Here is a 19,161-nt window from a genome sequence, read left to right on the forward strand (position 1 = left end):
CATAGCCCATTTCAGATAACATTTTTTAGATTGGTAAATTAGTCTAGCGGCCAGCTACATTATCTAAACTTAGTAATCATGGTCGATTTACCGTCCGGGAGGCCCCCATACTCAGATATAATTTAAAAAACATTTCTCTCTGTCCACCCTATGGCAAAATGTGTAGAATTAGAGGAAATTAGCTGTAAAACAGCAAGTTTTCCTCTTTGCCCCATTGCAAAATTTGTTGAATTATATTAAAATGTGTTATATAATTGCAAGATCTTGTCTCTGAAACCTGACAAAATGTGTAGAATTGCAGCAAACTTGCTTTAAAACAGCAACATTTTCTCTATACCCCATGGCAAAATGTGTAGAACTGTACTAAATAAACTAAAGCAAAATGACATATCCGCTGGCAAGAGGGAGGCTGCTAATGTGGTGATGGGGGAGGGGAATCACGAGCAACTGCGGCCCCTCATGATGAGTTCAGATTTTTTGTGGCCCCCATCAGTTGCCCATCCCTGATCTAAACCATGTGATTATACTAATTCCCTTTGCATGTGACAGAGGTCTCATGATAGCATGACACTGGATTGCAGTAATGCTCAATGTCTGGCCTGATGCTGAATAGAAACATATTCTGAATCATCTGTGAGACTATTCCACACCATACCACAGTGCCCACTCTTCTTTTTAAATAATCAACAGAAATCCCCCCTCAACTATAATTGATGATTGTAAATAGAAAAACTTACATGAGTAAGTTTCTTACTACTTTAAGTTATATAGTGATCTACTTCTGCTGAGGGAATCTTCTTAAATTCCATTAGATGTTTAAATAATTTCTGTTAACATGAACATTTATCATGACTACAAGTAAACCAATATCTTGAGACCATTAGAAACTGTATTCAACTTTGGGAAGTTTGCTTGTGTTGATCCATAGAATAAATAAACATAGGCTACCACATACTAGTCCAGCTTTTTTCTTTTTTTCCCCCTTAAATACATTTTATTACTTTAAGAATAACTGAGAAATGCATCAGCAATCTCTGTACATTTAGTTTTATTGTTTTCCCTTGGGTTTGCTCCAAAAAATGAATGATGAACTGGGCTGAAGAATATGATGATGCCTCATAGTGCACTTGAAACCCCAAATAATATGATTAGTCCATTGGCATCCTTCAGTTTGCTTCTCTAATATGCTTCAATGTTAAGTTCCTTAGGACTTCTTGTCGTCTCCAGATCCCCATTTTCATGTTCCTGTTCTAGATCACAGTTTTTCACTGTCAATAATAGAGGCACATTAGAAATACTGCCACTTTCCAAGGACTGTGTCTTTGATTGCATCAACAAACTGAACTGGCACCCAGTAGACCCAATACTGAGAGGCTTCTGTTGGACCCAACTGAAATGCCTAGGAAAGTGAATGATAGAAAATTAATTGTACCATAAATGACAGTAAGATAGTATTTTGTCAAAAGTAGCTAAGTAATGTATGTGTTTATGGAAAAAAACATACATTACATCAACTGTCAATCTGGCTTGTGCAGTTTGTAGTAAGGAAACGTGTTACCATCATGTGATAATCCTCATGGCCTTCAATGGGTTCAGTCACCACATGTTTGATGGAGCCCATTGGGATTTTCTCTGTCCTCTCTGTAGGAGAATATACACAGATAAGGGTGAGTGCCATAACACTTTTTCCTTATACACAATCCAATTAAACCAGGGGGTCATCTCACCCTTAGTTCCAATCCACAGTTGATCTTGTTCCAGTTTGAAGGTGAGACGAACTTTTCCACCAGATTTGTTGTACATTCCGGCTAAAGGCACTGTTGGTAAGCGTTCCTGTGTAACAAATGAGAGATCACTTGCTGGTCATTAGTGGAAGAACAAGGAAGTAATTCACAACGACCCATCTCCAAGCTCCTGACCGTGATACAGTGTTCCAGTGGAAATATCTCTGAGAAAAATACATAAACAGGGCAATATACAATGAGTATACAAAACATTAGGAATACCTGCTTTTTCCATGACATAGACTGACCAGGGGAATCCAGGTGAAAGCTATGATCCCGTAATGATGTCACTTGTTAAATCCACTTCATTCAGTGTAGATGAAAGGGAGGAGACAGGTTAAAGACGGATTTTTATGCCTTGAGACAATTGAGAAATGGATTGTGTGTGTGCCATTCAGAGGGTGAATAGGCACGACAAAAGATTTAAGTGCCTTTGAACGGGATATGGTAGTAGGTGCCAGGCGCACCGGTTTGTGTAAAGAACTGCAACGCTGCTGGGTTTTTCACTCAGTTTCAACATGTGTATCAAGAATATTCCACTACCCAAAGGACATCCAGCCAGCTTGACACAACTGTGGGAATCATTGGAGTCAACATGGGCCAGCATCCCTGTGGAAACCTTGTAGAGTCCATGCCCCAAAGAATTGAGGCCATTCTGGGGGCAAGGGACAGGGGGCTGCAACAATATTAAGAAGGTGTTCCTAATGCTTGGTATACTCAGTGTAAAACAACCATTAAAAGCATACTTTCCCAACCATCATTAGGGTTTTGTTGAAAATACTCACCTTTGTTCCTTTAACAGATGGCATTATGTCCTCTGGTTTGCCTTTGTCCAACACCTTTCTGTGTTGCTGAAATAAAATACATTATTATTTTAAGTTCACAGTTGAATAAAAAATATCATAACCTGTGACCATACCTTGGGCAAAGAAGTAGTTAATTTACAAATTTGGAAATCAAAAGACGTTGAAAAGTCTTACTTTTTGCCGACACAAAGGTTCCTTTTTGTTTTCTTCAGCTTTAACTTCCTGTTGAATAACCTCTTTTGGAGTATTTACAGCTAGTACATCATTTATTGTAGATCCAACCACCATTATTTTTGCACCATTTGTAACTTTAATTTCACGTAGCGTCTTATCTTCTGGTAGCAGTCCCTTGTACATCACTTTCTGCATAGCAGGTGGAAGACCTATTAACATAGAGGGAGAGAAAAAGAGAGAGTGGTTGAGAGACATTAATCAACACTGTGACTGTTATACATATCCAAGTAGTTAGTACGCAAGCCTAAACTACTACTTACCAGTGAGTGAATGGATTCGCTCTTTCAGTTTGGCTCCAGTGCCATCTAAAGGAATTTTGAGATCATACTTATTCTTGTTCCAAATAATCTTTAGATCCACCATCTCCTTTCCTTCATCGCTGTCATCTCCATTGCTGACAGTAGGGTCCTGAGTTGAAGAGCTTTCCCCGGCATTATCTGTCCGAGACACAGTTTCCGATACTTCAGCATTCCCTTTGCCAACATTTTCACACAGTGGTTGTGGCTCTTTCAACGTGGCTTCAGTTTCCATTACGACTTCTTCATTTCCTATGAAAGGCATAGCTTAGCTGAGAATTCTCAACTCCACAAGAATGATCAGCCATGCACAGCTATGTCAACACCATAGAGTTGGTCAAAACTCAATGTTTGGGAATAGTTTGTCACATTAGGTCTTCTCAGCCAAGTAATAACTAGCAAGTATGGCTTCATGCAGCTCGTTTGTTATGACAAAGCAGCTGCAAGCAACTGGCTGGTTGACCTATTTGGTATTCTGTGGGTCGTTTAGCTACGTTAGCTAAATCTGACATCTCACATGGCTGTTAGCGAGCTACTGTAGTTTATTTGCAAATAGCGCTAACTTGCTAGCTACCTAGTCATGCTAGCTAAGTTAGCTGACACATCCAAGCTACATTTGCAGTCAGATAAGAGTTGGCTAGCTAGTTAACATAACTTGCTAGCTTATAAATGCCTAATATAGCTATGGTTGATAGCTACAAAATAACATAGCGATAGCTACAACTATTACACTTGTCCTACGTTTCTAGAATCAAATTACAACTTATGTAACAGTAGCTCTAGTTATTTTGGCTATGTAACAAAAACGAAAGAGCTAACGTTATCTAGCTAAATATGGTTGGCTAGCAGCTAGCCAGTGACCAGGATAACCGGGCGAACCTTGGATTATGAAGAAAATATGATTTCAAATCCAATTGACATGTTCAATTTACACCAACACCAGAATTACGATTAAATTCCTAAATTAATGATTTGAAAATTGATCAATTGCACCGCATAGATATGTGGCAAGCATAGCATTATATGTTTTTCAATACCTACCATCCTGGGTCGCCATGATGATTGTGTACAATATGAAGTGAGACTGCTGGGAAACGAACGCGCTGACGTGTATTGGTCCTATGGGGCTTCCATTGCCTGTAAAGCGTTTGATAAATCTCAACTGTTTGCTTGGTTTCAAAAGAAATTCATTTGGCATTTATCCCCACCACAACAACGACATAAAGCTTGGTCGTATTATATGCGATCACGAGAAACTTCGCTAGCTAGCTATTAGATACATAGCCTACTAACTACAAAGAATCTACCAAATGTGCTAATGGTAGGGTTATGCTGAATTGGCTCGTGCTAATAACTTATTGACAGACAGAGAGCGTGCGGAAAAAAAGTTACCTTATGGACTTTTGAAGAAGAGTAGCCGAAAAGTGCTTGTCCAACAAAGGCGTGGGTGTCTCTAGCTCGATTCTATGCTTTTTGTATTTGCTTAGCCATCTCAGAAATGTCTGGTCGACGCAAGTGTAACTGTTGGAATAATCTTATCTCATTGCATTGAGTGCTGTGTAGCGACCTGGGACATCTACCAAGAGGTGGTGCAAGAATAATATAATCATGGCAGACCTCAGGATTTACAACGTTGTCATTCTGGGACTAGGATTTCTGTTCATTTTCACTGCTTTCACCACCTGTGGAAACATTGAAGTAAGTCAAAGAACACACTTTCACTTGTGTGACCTAAGCTGAAGTCGTTGCCTAGGCAAACTATATTGACTGGTAATTTGTTTTGTTTGCTAGAGTCAATATCACTGGAGAAAATTCACACCTACCCAATGATATTTCAGATACCAGCAACTTCCTAACTAGCTAATTTATCTGAAATTGACAGCTGTTTGACCTCTCCCCTTCAAATTACATGTCATGTAGGCTACATACTCGAATTAATCAGAAATATAATATCTGTTGTCATTTGACATGTTTGTAATATATTGACTGATCAGTTGTTTTGTTTGCTAAATAGTCAATTTCACTTGAGACAATGGACAGTTACCCATTGACAACTGCTATCTAAATTTGGTAGCTGTTTGATATCTTAAAAGTGGTTACATTAGACATGTTATAATTGTTTATCATTCATGGTACATCAATATTTATATATTATATATAATTCCATTCTGTTACTTTAAAATCTGTGTGAAATGTTAGGTATTACTGCACTGCTGGAGTTAGCAACCCAAGCATTTCGCAACACCCGCAATAACATCTGCTAAATATGTGAATGCGACCAATAAAATTTGATTTGAATTGTTGTCATTTTGCAGTCATGCTTTGCTTTTTTCAAGTCCATTGCCTTTGACTCTCAAGTTTAAGAACTTTTACCCCATGATAAATTGCATCAGTTTATTTTCCTGTGCATCTTCCAGCTCACATGATGTCCTCAGCAGCCTTGTCACTGGTGCATTGTTGTAGTCCTGGGTCAGGCGCATCTTGTGTTTCCAATTTCTTCATCAGTCAATAGATTGTCATGCCAAAGGAATTACTCAAATTAATAAATGTAAAGGTCAATCTCCACAGGGCACATTGGTAGTGGTGGCAGCAATATTTGAGAACATATTTTCTATGTTCATATGATTCACATTAATATCCCATTTCTCCTCTATTTTAAAGCAAACCATAGTTAAAAGCCTGGACAATGATACCTTCACTGGAAGTGGTTATCACAGGTGAGTTGGATGGTGTTACCATAGGCTAAATATTGGAAAACCACATTATCCCAGCGAAATGAGTGGGGGAGATAATGTGCATCTTTCAGAATCAGTGACCCTTATACCAGATACTAAACTTTTTCCTCTGTACTGTTTTCTTTCTGTCCTTGTACAACAGCCTTGGAATCATCTATGGAATTTTTTCGTTTTCAAATTTGTTAGCTCCAACTGTTGTTGCAATAATTGGACCACAGTTTACAATGTTTTTCAGTGGAATTCTTTACAGGTGAGTATCAAGAATTCTAAAGGAATTACCCGCCACCAATTCATTTTCTATTTGCAGGTCAGTAGTTGATTGATATTTCTGTCTGAAGTAGTTGTCTAGTTATAACAAGGTCATGTGCTGTTGTTTGTTATGGTTCCATTCTTTTCCATAGTGGTTACGTAGCTGTATTCATCACCCCATCAACATGGTCCTTTTACTTCACCTCAGTACTAATCGGCATAGGAGCAGCCAGTAAGTCCGGTTTCATGGGATCTCTCCTTTGTTCCCTCTGCTATCTGGTTAATATTACTACAGAATCTACAGAATCCTTCACATCATTACAAATTGGCACAAATATGTTTTTACATTGAACTGTCATGATTTACATGACAGTTTGGTATAAAGTCATATACACTATATTACAAAGGACTGTATGTGGACACCCCTTCAAATGACTAGATCTGTCTATTTCAGCCACACCTGTTGCTGACAGGTGTATAAAATTGAGCACACAGCTATGCAGTCTCCATTGCGAAACATTGGCAATAGAATCACCTTACTGAAGAGCTCAGTGACTATCAACGTGGCACCGTCATAGGATTCCACTTTTCCAACAAGTTAGTTTGTCAAATTTCTGCCCTGCTAGAGCTGCGCCGGTCAACTGTAAGTGCTGTTATTGTGAAGTGGAAACGTCTAGGGGAAACAACTGCTCAGCCGCAAAGTGGTAGGACACACAAGCTCACAGAACGTGACCGCTGAGTGCTGAAGCACGTAGTGCATAAAAATCATCTGTCCTTGCTTGCAACACTCACTACCGAGTTCCAAACTCTGGTAGCAACATCAGCACAATAACTGTTCGTCGGGAGCTTCATGAAATGGGTTTCCATGGCCGAGCAGCTGCACACAAGCCTAAGATCACCATGTGCAATGCCAAGTGTCAGCTGGAGTGGTGTAAAGCTCGCTGCCATTGGACTCTGGAGCAGTGGAAACGAGTTCTCTGGAGTGATTAATCACGCGTCACCATATGACAGTCTGACGGACGAATCTGGGTTTGGCGGATGCCGGGAGAACACTACCTGCCCGAATGCATAGTGTAAAGTTTGGTGGAGGAGGAATAATGGTCTGGGGCTGTTTTTCATGTTTCTGGCTAGACCCTTTACTTGAAGAGAAATCAACACTACATCATACAAGGACATTTCTGTGCCTCCAATTTTGTGGCAACAGTTTGGGGGAGGCACTTTCCTATTTCAGCATGACAATTCCCCAGTGCACAAAGTGAGGTCCATACAAAAATGGTTTGTTGAGATCGGTGTGGAAGAACTTGACTGGCCTGCACAGAGCCCTGACCTCAACCGCAATGAACACCTTTGGGATGAATTGGAATGCTGACTGTGAGCCAGGCCTAATTGCGCCCAACCTCACTCTTGTGGCTGAATGGAAGCAAGTCCCAGCAGCAATGTCCCAACATCTAGTGGAAAGCCTTCCCAGAAGAGTGGAGGCTGTTATAGCAGCAAAGGAAGGACCAACTCCATTTTAATGCCCATGATTTTGGAATGAAATGTTCGACGAGTAGGTGTCCACATTCTTTTGCTCACGTAGTGTATATTTCACCTCTTTGTGCATATGCCTAATCCAATCCAAAATTCTCTACATGCCTCTGGAGTCTGCTATTCTCTTATGCATGCCATTCATTCCTAACACATTTGTAAACTGAGTTGTGCCCATTTTCTTGCTGTCGGAATAATGATTTGTAAATTGTAAGTAGATCAAATGCCATAGTAATTACAGTGTTATAAACAGTTATCAATATGGGTACGGCAGATCAAATCAAGAAGGAGCACATGACCTGTATGCGTGGTAAAGAGTATTGAGTCTGTCTTGTCAGTTGCTGAGATTTGGACAAAAGTTTCCATGGTTATGATGTCTGAAATGGAGCTTGTTAATGATTTACATAAAAGGGAAATGCCGGGGTTATGTTCATTATCTCTGATCGCAAGGAAAGCAAACATTTTACAAATGGGAGAGCTAAATGAGAATTCTTAGGGCAGATGAACCGTATTGTTTGATAATGTTAGTTTGTGCCAAATAAAATAGACACATTATCCCTGAATAGTTCCCCGATAATGCATTTTGATCAATTCAAATGTCATCAAATAGCAACCATCTCTATTCATTACATCTGCAGTTCCTAATCAGCCTCTCTCACTTACTCTTTGTATCCCTTTCATCAGTGCTTTGGACAGCTCAAGGACACTTCCTTGTGGAGAACTCCGATGCTTCCACCATCAATAGGAACACAGGGATGTTTTGGGCCCTTTTACAGTGCAGGTATATTAATAGTATATATTAATGGTAGGCTACATAATAATGCCAGTCCTTTCCATTATTTGGTGACCTTGAACAGAAGGTGTAATTGTAACACATTGTTTTCTTTTTCAGCATGTTATTTGGCAATCTTTACATTTATTTTGATTGGAATGGAAGGATAATAATATCAGGTATGTGCATGTGAAGATCATCCAATGGGAAAATATGGAGAAAATAGAGCTAACATTAATGAGAACTCGCAATTGCATCTTTGTTTTCATTAAGGATATGACTCATACGTCCTTCCAATATTGTTGCCCTACTTAGTAATGATGTGTGTTCTCTGTTTGACACTGTTTCCTTTGTTCTTGATGTCCCTCTCAGATAGGAGCAGAAAGACTATCTTTATAGGTCTGCTGGTTACCTCAGTGCTGGGAACACTCAGCTTCCTGGCTCTGAGAAAGACTCTTCCAACAGAGGAGGAGATGCTCAACGAGGAGGAAGGCCAGCCTTTGCTCTCATCTCGCATGATGTTAGTTTCCTAATTAATTGACAGTACTCTCTCACTGTACCCTTATTCCAATGGGACTCTATGGCACTGTGTTGGTGTCTCTGTTTTAAATGGTGGTTATTCATTCTGCTATGAATTTGAATATCACAGTATTGAAAATAAATATTGTTTGTCTTGCTAATTTGATCATTTTCCATCTTAATGTTTGGCAGGTATAAGCAAAGAGCAAACTCTGCAGTACAAGATGCAAAGTCAGAATTCAGTAAGTTAATGTCGCTTCACAGGCACATTTGTTATTATACAATCAATCATTGATCTATTCCTTTGGGTTAAAGGACACCTCTGTTACCTTGTTTATGTTGTTTCACTGTTTACTATCCTGTTAGTCATCCAAAGCAATTCCTTGTGTGTTTCCTTCTCTTCAGAGACGATCCTGCAACTGCTCAAAACCAAAACCATATTGCTCCTGAGCTGTTGCATGGCATACAGTGGTAAGTAGATTGTACTGCACAACCAAAAGTCCAGACACTTCCCTCAGAGGAATAGTGTTTTTAGCAGTGTGTTGTCATCGTAGGACTGGAGCTATCTTTCTACAGTGGTGTGTATGGGACATGTATCGGGGCAACAACAGAGTTTGGAGCGGCAGCTAAAGGCTTGATTGGGATCTCTGGAATCGTGGTGGGGATTGGAGAGATAGTTGGTAGGTTTGTGTTGCCCAGTGTAACTTTTACCCATCACTCTTATGTTGGTGTTACAATCTAACAAGGAACTAGTTTGACAGTAATCTGATGTGATTTGTCAGGTGGAGGCGTCTTTGGACTAGTATGTAAGAATAACCGCTTCAGACGGACATCTGTGGTCTTCCTGGGGATGGTCGTCCATTTTGTCGCCTTCTACTTGATCTACCTCAACATCCCAGATGATGCCCCTGTGGTTTTAAAAACTAGCACACTGAACAAGCCATATCTGACACCAAGGTATTGTTTTAATATAAAACAAAACAATAAAAGCAGGGCTGTATATTGTTTTTATATTAATCGGAAACCATGTCAGTTGAAAACGACCTGTTGTAACCCTTTCACAGTTGAGCGTCTCATATCTGTTTCCTAGTATCTCCATCGCATTGCTGTGTAGTTTCCTGCTTGGACTCGGTGACAGCTGTTTCAACACTCAACTGTACAGCATCTTGGGGCGTGTTTATGCTGAGCAAAGCGCGCCTGCTTTTGCCATCTTCAAATTCATCCAGGTAACCCCCGAGAGAGCTTGATACAGCTGATTGTTTACTAAAACATATGTACCAGCTACTGATACTGTGGTGCGCTGAGTGTAGTTCATTGCAGTATAGTTGATTAATAACTTATGGCTGTTGTTTAGGTATGCGTAGGCCGATGTACACTACCGTTCAAAAGTTTTAGAACACCTACTCATTCAAGTTTTTTTATTTTATTTTATTTTGACTATTTTCTACATTGTAGAATAATAGTGAAGGCATCATAACTATGAAATAACACGTATGGAATCATGTAAACTCAGCAAAAAAAGAAACGTAAAAACGCAAATAACTTCACAGATCTTCATTGTAAAGGGTTTAAACACTGTTACCCATGCTTGTTCAATGAACCATAAACAATTAATGAACATGCACCTGTGGAGCGGTTGTTATGACACTAACAGCTTGCAGACGGTAGGCAATTAAGGTCACATTTATGAAAACTTAGGACACTAAAGAGGCCTTTCTACTGACTCTGAAAAACATCAAAAGAAAGATGCCCATGGTCCCTGCTCATCCGTGTGAACGTGCTTTAGGCATGCTGCAAGGAGGCATGAGGACTGCAGATGTGGCCTGGGAAATAAATTGCAATGTCCGTACTGTGAGATGCCTAAGACAGCACTACAGGGAGACAGGACGGACAGCTGATCATCCTTGCAGTGGCAGACCACGTGTAACAATACCTGCACAGGATCGGTACATCCGAACATCACACCTGCGGGACAGCCACAGGATGACAACAACAACTGCTCGAGTTACACCAGGAATGCATAATCCCTCCATCAGTGCTCAGACGGTCCGCAATAGGCTGAGAGAGGCCGGACTGAGGGCTTGTAGGCCTGTTGTAAGGCAGGTCCTCACCAGACATCACCGGCAACAACGTCACCTATGGGCACAAACCCACCGTCGCTGGACCAGACAAGACTGGCAAAAAGTGCTCTTCACTGACGAGTCGCGGTTTTGTCTCACCAGGGGTGATGGTTGAATTCGCGTTTATCGTCGAAGGAATGAGTGTTACACCGAGGCCTGTACTCTGGAGTGGGATCGATTTGGAGATGGAGGGTCCGTCATGGTCTGGGGCGGTGTGTCACAGCATCATCGGACTGAGCTTGTTGTCATTGCAGGCAATCTCAACGCTGTGCATTACAGGGAAGACATCCTCCTCCCTCATGTGGTACCCTTCCTGCAGGCTCATCCTGACATGACCCTCCAGCATGACAATGCCACCAGCCATACTGCTCGTTCTGTGTGTGATTTCCTGCAAGACAGGAATGTCAGTTTCTGCCATGGCCAGCGAAGAGCCCGGATCTCAATCCCATTGAGCATGTCTGGGACCTGTTGGATCAGAGGGTGAGGGCTAGGGCCATTCCTCCCAGAATTGTCCGGGAACTTGCAGGTGCCTTGGTGGAAGAGTGGGGTAACATCTCTCAGCAAGAACTGGCAAATCTGGTGCAGTCCATGAGGAGGAGATGCACTGCCGTACTTAATGCAGCTGGTGGCCACATCAGATACTGACTTACTTTTGATTTTGATCCCACCTTTGTTCAGGGACACATTATTCCATTTCTTTTTTGCTGAGTTTAGTAACCAACACACTTGGCATACTCTCAACCAGCTTCATGAGGTAGTCACCTGGAATGCATTTCAATTAACAGGTTTGCCTTCTTAAAAGTTAATTTGTGGAATTTCTTTCCTTCTTAATGTGTTTGAGCCAATCAGTTGTGTTGTGACAAGGTAGGGGGGTATACAGAAGATAGCCCTATTGGTAAAAGACCAAGTTCATATTATGGCAAGAACAGCTCAAAAGAGAAACGACTGTCCATCATTACTTTAAGACATGAAGGTCAGTCAATATGGAACATTTCAAGAACTTTGAAAGTTGCTTCAACTGCCATCGCAAAAACCATCAAGCGCTATGACGGAACTGGCTCTCATGAGGACCGCCACAGGAACTTAAGACCCAGAGTTACCTCTGCTGCAAAGGATAAGTTCATTAGAGTTACCAGCCTCAGAAATTGCAGCCCAAATAAATGCTTCAGAGTTCAAGTAACAGACACCTCAACATCAACAATTCGGAGGAGACTGTGAATCAGGCCTTCATGGTCGAATTGCTGCGAAGAAACCACTACTAAAGGACAACAATAATAAGAAGAGACTTGCTTGGGCCAAGAAACATGAGCAATGGACATTCGACCAGTGAGAATTTGTCCTTTGGTCTGGTCCAAATTTGAGATTTTTGGTGTTCCAACAGCCGTGTCTTTGTGAGGCGTGGTGTGGGTGGACAGATGATCTCCGCATGTGTATTTCCCATCGTAAAGCATGGAGGTGAAGATGTTATGGTGTGGGGGTGCTTTGCTGGTTACACTGTCTGTGACTTATTTAGAATTCAAGGCACACTTAACCAGCCTTGGAACCACAGCATTCTGCACCAGTACACCATCCCATCTGGTTTGCGCCTAGTCCAACTATCATTGGTTTTTCAACAGGACAATGACCCAACACACCTTCAGGCTGTGTAAGTGCTACTCTACCAAGAAGGAGAGTGATAAAGTGCTACATCAGATGACCTGGCCTGCACAATCCCCCAACCTCAACCCAATTGAGATGGTTTGGGATGAGTCAACCCGCAGAGTGAAGGAAAAGCAGCCAACAAGTGCTCAGCGTATGTGGGAACTCCTTCAAGACTGTTGGAAAAGCATTCTAGGTGAGCTGGTTGAGAGAATGCCAAGAGTGTGCCAAGCTGTCACCAAGGAAAAGGGTGGCTATTTGAAGAATCTCAAATATAAAATATATTTTGATTTGTTTAATACATTTTTGGTTACTACAAGATACCATATGTGTTATTTCATAGTTTTGATGTCTTCACTATTATTCTACAATGTAGAAAATAGTAAAAATAAATAAAAAACCCTTGAATAAGTAGGTGTTCCAAAACGTTTGACCGGTAGTGTATCCCTTGTGTGGTTATACTGTAAGAATAACTAGAGTGAAGGACGATTGAAGGCCTTCTTGTGTTGGTGTATTTAGCCACACAAACATGCATTATTGTTATTATATAGCTGTATGTACCAATTCTTTTATTACATTAGTATTCTGTAAGAACTCACAATCTAAGACACAATTCATACATTACTGTGACAGAGTAGTAACACAAAGTCAACTCTTTGTTTTACTTTCAACATGTTTTTGTTTTCTTCTTTCCTTTGCCAGTCCATTTTTGCAGCAGTTGCCTTCTTCTACAGTGGCTACTTGCTGTTGACATGGCAACTGCTCATTATGGTCATCCTGGGTTTCACTGGAACACTCTGCTTCTTCATGGTGGAAAGAATACAGAACTTCTCTGTAGACCTACAACAAGAGTATTAGGACCCGTCATTTCAACACTGGCACAGTCGTATGTGACAGACTTTCATTTCTAGGTTTTTTAACAGGAAAGATACTTTGCACCTTCAAGGTCTTAGCTTTAACTTACCTTGCACAACACACTAATTATAACATGAGTAAATGTAATTTTTTTTAAACTTTTCCAATAGGATTGTGTATGTGTAATATAAGTCGTAACCACTCACCTGATGTATTAGCTGTCTATGCATTGCTCTCAGGGTTGTTATTTAAGATGGTTTCATTGTTGCAAATTCTTGGTAGTGTTATAATACATCATACATTTCATAAGTTGATGGAATTGTTTTTAGATGTTTGTTAGAATTTAAGATGCATACTAAACAGAAGAAATGTTAATATTGAGGCTTATATAATGATCTTAGTTTCAGAAAATATGTTAGTGTCAAAAACACGCTAGCTACTGTATGTACGGGAAACGATATTGATGTATACCGGCAAATTTAATGCTGTGTTGAAATGTGTATAGATAGACAAAATTGTTCAAATTTTGTCTGACAATTCTCAACATCTATCATGCCAAAGCTTACAAGAGCTATCCAGTGATTTAAAAAAAACAATTGCCTTGTAATAATACAATTACTGTACAACTTATTTTCAGTGCCCATAGCATGTAGTAGAGTAGTTCAAAAATACATCTATATGCATTAACATTTATGGTATCCTTTTACTTCCATTTTTTATATTTTACACTTCAAGATGTTGTCAGTCATGCATACTAAGTGCCTGTTAATGTTTTGGCTGCTTGTATCTGTTTATAAATAAAGCAAATGTCTATTGTAAACTTAAAAAAAAAAAAATTGGTTAAAGTAACCTATTTGCCGTATGAGTCCTCTGTGGCAAGGAGAAGGTACAAACACAATCTGACTTTTTAAAATTTAAACCAACAGGTGCACTTGTGCTTCGGTTTGTGTCTTCCAAAGTGTTGGTAGACGTCACTGGGCAAGTGCAACACTTTCTTTTTTACTGGGAATTGAAGTTCTAGATTGCACATTCAATATCAGAGGTTATTGTGTGGGACAACAACATGCAATACACATTATGCTCTGGAGATGGTGCTAAAATACAACTGTAAGCATCAATTTAGATAAGAATGAAGGAAACAGTAACGTTGATCATACAATAAACAATGACCAGGGATTTTCTCTTTAAGCCCATGAATTAGACAATATTCCTGTCCTGCTAAGCATTCAAAATATAATGAGTGCTTTTGGGTGTCAGGGAAAATGTATGGAGTAGAAAATACATTATTTTCTTTAGGAATGTAGTGGAGTAAAAGTTGACAAAAATATAAATAGTAAACTACAGATACCTCAAAAAACGACTTAAGTAGTACTTGAAAGTATTTTTACTTAAGTACTTTACACCACTGGGTACATATTAAAGGTGATGCAGACTTTCAGCCTAAAATATTTCCATTACAAATGCTCACCTTAAAATGCATCTATGTCCAACTTTTTATTACACTTGCAACAATTTAGATAGAAAGCTAAAAAGAATCGGATAAAAGTGATTTCATTGTTAGTACTCCATAAAAGTGATGTATATTTCCTCCTTCTAAAAAGGACATTTTAATGTTGATCACTGGCAGGAAGATGTGACATCACTGCAGTTAATTTGTTTTCCAAGCAAGGTTCAAGAGCAGGGCCCATAAATCATAGAGGTGGATGACGACCTTAGAGAAGCACTGAACCAGTGAGGGCACCAGAGGTCCCACAGTACTTCACAGGTAATTGAGTATTGATTGCATTATAATCAGAATCCTAAAGTGTTCTTCCTTTGTGCTATTTTTTTGTCAATTGTGCAACTTGATCCTTTGCATACAAACATAAAAAATAATGTGTGGTATAAGTCCTGAAATGTACATTACCTATTGGAATCTACAAGTGCTCACCTTGTATTTCTAACACTAACTGGACCGAAGCTTAACGTGCCTGCAACACAGAGAAGTACATAGGTATTTGAGCTATTAAATGGCAATGACAAAAAGTGGTGCCGATGACAGGATAACTCAATGAATTCACATTTTCAAGACAACCTTTGAGGTGCCTTTTTATCCTCAACAAAATTCAATTTTGCAATGAAGTCCGTGAAAAGTCATTTCCATCACTTACATTGCCTGTCCAAAGCATTCGAAGTTTGACATAGCTGTGAATGCCACCATGCATTCCTGCATGCTTGCTCAATATAAGCATGACAAGTTGGCATAGCAGACCTGTGGCTTTGTGAAAATGGCCTTTCACCATCCCTCCGGTGTCTCCACACTTCTATCTTGGCCTTTGTTCAAAAACAACCCGTCACAAAACAGATACAATACCGTGATAGAAATTATGCTGAATGCCTCAGTCATTCCAATCGTATACTATTATTGATGGTAAAACTGTGGCAAACGCCTCACAATTTTCTGCATGATAAACCATCGCTATGTGTGTCACTAGTCAGGTAATCTTTATTCAAGCTTCACCAGCGCCCACAAAAATGGCCGCCTCGCTTCGTGTTCTTAGGAAACTATGCAGTATTTCGTTTTTTAATGTATTATTTCTTACACTGTTACCCCAGGAAATCTTAAGTCTTATTACATACAGCTGGGAGGAACTATTGGATATAAGAGCAACGTCAACATACCAACATTATGACCAGGAATACGACTTTCCCGAAGTGTATCCTCTGTTTGGTCCACCACCCAGGACAATGGATTGGATCCCAGCAGGCGACCCAATACAAAGGCGCCGCAGAACGGGCAGACGGAGCGGTCTTCTGGCCAGGCTCCGTAGACGGGTACATCGCCCACCGCTCTCGAGTAAACTAATTGCCAATGTCCAGTCTCTTGACAACAAGGTAGACGAAATCCGAGCAAGGGTTGCCTACCGGAGAGACATCAGAGATTGTAACATTCTCTGTTTCACAAAACATGGCTCACTCGGGATACATTATCAGAGTCGGTACAGCCACCTGGTTTCCTCACGCATCGCGCTGACAGAAACAAACATCTCTCTGGTAAGAAGGAGGGCGGGGGTGTATGCCTTATGATTAACAAGTCGTGGTGTGATCATAACAGGATACAGGAACTCAAGTCCTTTTGTTCACCTGACCTAGAATTCTTTACAATCAAATGCCGACCGCATTATCTACCAAGAGAATTCTCTTCGACCATAATCACAGACGTGTATATCCCCCCAAGCAGACACCTCAATGGCCCTGAAAGAACTTCATTGGACTCCATGTAAACTGGAAACCACATATCCTGAAGCTGCATTTATTGTAGCTGGGGATTTTAACAAGGCTAATCTGAAAACAAGGCTCCCTAAATTGTATCAGCATATCGAATGCGCTACCCGGGCCGGCACAATCCTGGATCATTGTTACTCTAATTTCCGCAACGCATACAAAGCCCTCCCTCGCCCTACTTTCGGACAATCTGACGACGACTCCATTTTGTTGTTCCCAGCCTATAGACAGAAACTAAAACAGGAAACGCCCGTGCTCAGGTTTGTTCAACGCTGGTCCAACCAATCTGATTCCACGCTTCAAGATTGCTTCGATCACGTGGGCTGGGATATGTTCCGGATAGCGTCGAACAACAACATTGATGTATACGCTGATTCGGTGAGCGAGTTTATTAGCAAGTGCATCGGGGATGTTGTACACATGGCAAATATTAAATCCTTCCCCAACCAGAAACCGTGGATTGATGGCAGCATTCGCGCTAAACTGAAAGCGCGAACCACTACTTTTAATCAGGGCAAGGCAACCGGAAACATGACCGAATACAGACAGTGTAGCTATTCCCTCCGCAAGGCAATCAAACAAGCTAAGCATCAGTATAGAGACAAAGTAGAGTCGCAATTCAACGGCTCAGACACGAGATGTATGTGGCAGGGTCTACAGTCAATCACAGATTACAAAAAGAAAACCAGCCACGTCGCGGACATCGACGCCTTGCTCCCAGACAAACAAAAAAACGGATTTGCTCGCTTTGAGGACAACACAGTGCCACTGACACGGCCCGCTACCAAAACCTGTGTTTACAAGAAAGCTAAGGTAACTGAGCTAAACGACTATCGCCCTGTAGCACTCACTTCCGTCATCATGAAGTGCTTTGAGAGACTAGTCAAGGATCATATCACCTCCATCCCTACCAGGCACCCTAGACCCACTCCAATTTGCTTACCGCCCCAATAGGTCCACAGACGACGCAATTGCAATCACACTGCCCTGACCCATCTGGACAAGAGGAATACCTATGTAAGAATGCTGTTCATCGATTACAGCTCAGCATTTAACACCATAGTACCCTCCAAACTCGTCATTAAGCTCGAGAGCCTGTGTCTCGACCCCACCCTGTGCAACTGGATCCTGGACTTTCTGACGGACCGCCCCCAGGTGGTGAAGGTAGGAAACAACATCTCCACCCCGCTGATCCTCAACACTGGGGCCTCACAAGGGTGCGTTCTCAGCCCTCTCCTGTACTCCCTGTTCACCCATGACTGCGTGGCCATGCACGCCTCCAACTCAATCATCAAGTTTGCAGATGACACTACAGTGGTAGGTTTGATTACCAACAATGACGAGACGGCCTACAGGGAGGAGGTGAGGGCTCTCGGAGTGTGGTGTCAGGAAAATAACCTCACACTCAACGTCAACAAAAGAAAGGAGATGATCGTGTACTTCAGGAAACAGCAGAGGGAGCACCCCCCTATCCACATCGACGGGACAGTAGTGAAAGTGGAAGGTTTGAAGTTCCTCGGCGTACACATCACAGACAAACTGAAATGGTCCACCCACACAGACAGTGTGGTGAAGAAGGCGCAAAAGCGCCTCTTCAACCTCAAGAGGCTGAAGAAATGTAGCTTGTCATCAAAAACACTCACAAACTTTTACAGATGCACAATCGAGAGCATCCTGTCAGGCTGTATCATCGCCTGGTACGGCAACTGCTCCGCCCACAACTGTAAGGCTCTCCAGAGGGTAGTGAGGTCTGCACAACGCATAACCGGGGGCAAAGGAAGGCCAAAAAGATCAAGGACAACAACCACCCGAGCCACTGCCTGTTCACCCCGCTATCATCCAGAAGGCGAGGTCAGTACAGGTGCATCAAAGCGGGGACCGAGACAGAAGCTGTTTTTCAATCTCAAGGCCACCAGACTGTTAAACAGCCATCACTAACATTGAGAGGCTGCTGCCAATATACTGACTCAAATCTCTAGCCACTTTAATAATTAAAAATTGGATGTAATAAATGTATCACTAGTCACTTTAAACAATGCCACTTTATATAATATTTACATACCCTACATTACTCATCTCATATGTATATACTGTACTCTATACCATCTACTGCATCTTGCCTATGCCGTTCGGCCATCGCTCTTCCATATATTTATATGTACATATTCTTATTCATTCCTTTGTTGTTGTGAAATTGTTAGATTACTTGTTAGATATTACTGCATGGTCAGAACTAGAAGCACAAGCATTTCGCTACACTCGCAATAACATCTGCTAACCATGTGGATGTGACCAATAAAATTTGATTTGAAAGCGCTTTGAAGGGAAAAAAGTCTTCATGTTTTCTACAATAAACACTATA

The 19,161-nt window shown here is 41.1% G+C and overlaps 2 protein-coding genes and 1 long non-coding RNA gene across 5 annotated transcripts; 1 reads left to right on the plus strand and 2 right to left on the minus strand.

The window, feature by feature from the left end:
* Positions 1-1,031: 1,031 nt before the first annotated feature.
* LOC106601113 (ubiquitin domain-containing protein UBFD1) lies at positions 1,032-4,706 on the minus strand. 3 transcript variants are annotated; one of them, XM_014193044.2, is made up of 8 exons: positions 4,513-4,706; positions 4,162-4,257; positions 3,085-3,372; positions 2,765-2,973; positions 2,570-2,635; positions 1,728-1,833; positions 1,559-1,641; positions 1,032-1,399 (listed from the first exon to the last, which is right to left on the minus strand). In XM_014193044.2, the coding sequence occupies exons 2-8, from the start codon at positions 4,175-4,177 to the stop codon at positions 1,289-1,291; spliced, it is 879 nt and encodes a 292-aa protein (XP_014048519.1). In that variant the 5' UTR covers positions 4,178-4,257; positions 4,513-4,706; the 3' UTR covers positions 1,032-1,288. The 3 variants fall into 3 exon arrangements, with proteins under 3 accessions (XP_014048519.1, XP_045571016.1, XP_014048520.1); XM_045715060.1 differs by having other exon boundaries at positions 1,505-1,641; XM_014193045.2 differs by lacking the exon at positions 4,513-4,706 and having other exon boundaries at positions 4,158-4,209.
* Positions 4,529-14,353, plus strand: LOC106601112 (UNC93-like protein MFSD11). The gene is made up of 13 exons (XM_014193043.2): positions 4,529-4,818; positions 5,782-5,837; positions 5,998-6,105; positions 6,257-6,336; positions 8,316-8,412; positions 8,524-8,582; positions 8,776-8,923; positions 9,115-9,164; positions 9,328-9,393; positions 9,477-9,602; positions 9,705-9,879; positions 10,013-10,148; positions 13,383-14,353. The coding sequence occupies exons 1-13, from the start codon at positions 4,729-4,731 to the stop codon at positions 13,536-13,538; spliced, it is 1,347 nt and encodes a 448-aa protein (XP_014048518.1). The 5' UTR covers positions 4,529-4,728; the 3' UTR covers positions 13,539-14,353.
* Positions 13,229-16,517, minus strand: LOC123741687 (uncharacterized). The gene is made up of 2 exons (XR_006769184.1): positions 16,197-16,517; positions 13,229-15,848 (listed from the first exon to the last, which is right to left on the minus strand). It is a non-coding gene; the product is annotated as an uncharacterized lncRNA (long non-coding RNA).
* Between the last annotated feature and the right edge of the window lie 2,644 nt (positions 16,518-19,161).

The sequence above is a fragment of the Salmo salar genome, chromosome ssa03 (assembly GCF_905237065.1).
Source record: "Salmo salar chromosome ssa03, Ssal_v3.1, whole genome shotgun sequence".
Classification (NCBI taxonomy): Eukaryota; Metazoa; Chordata; class Actinopteri; order Salmoniformes; family Salmonidae; genus Salmo; species Salmo salar.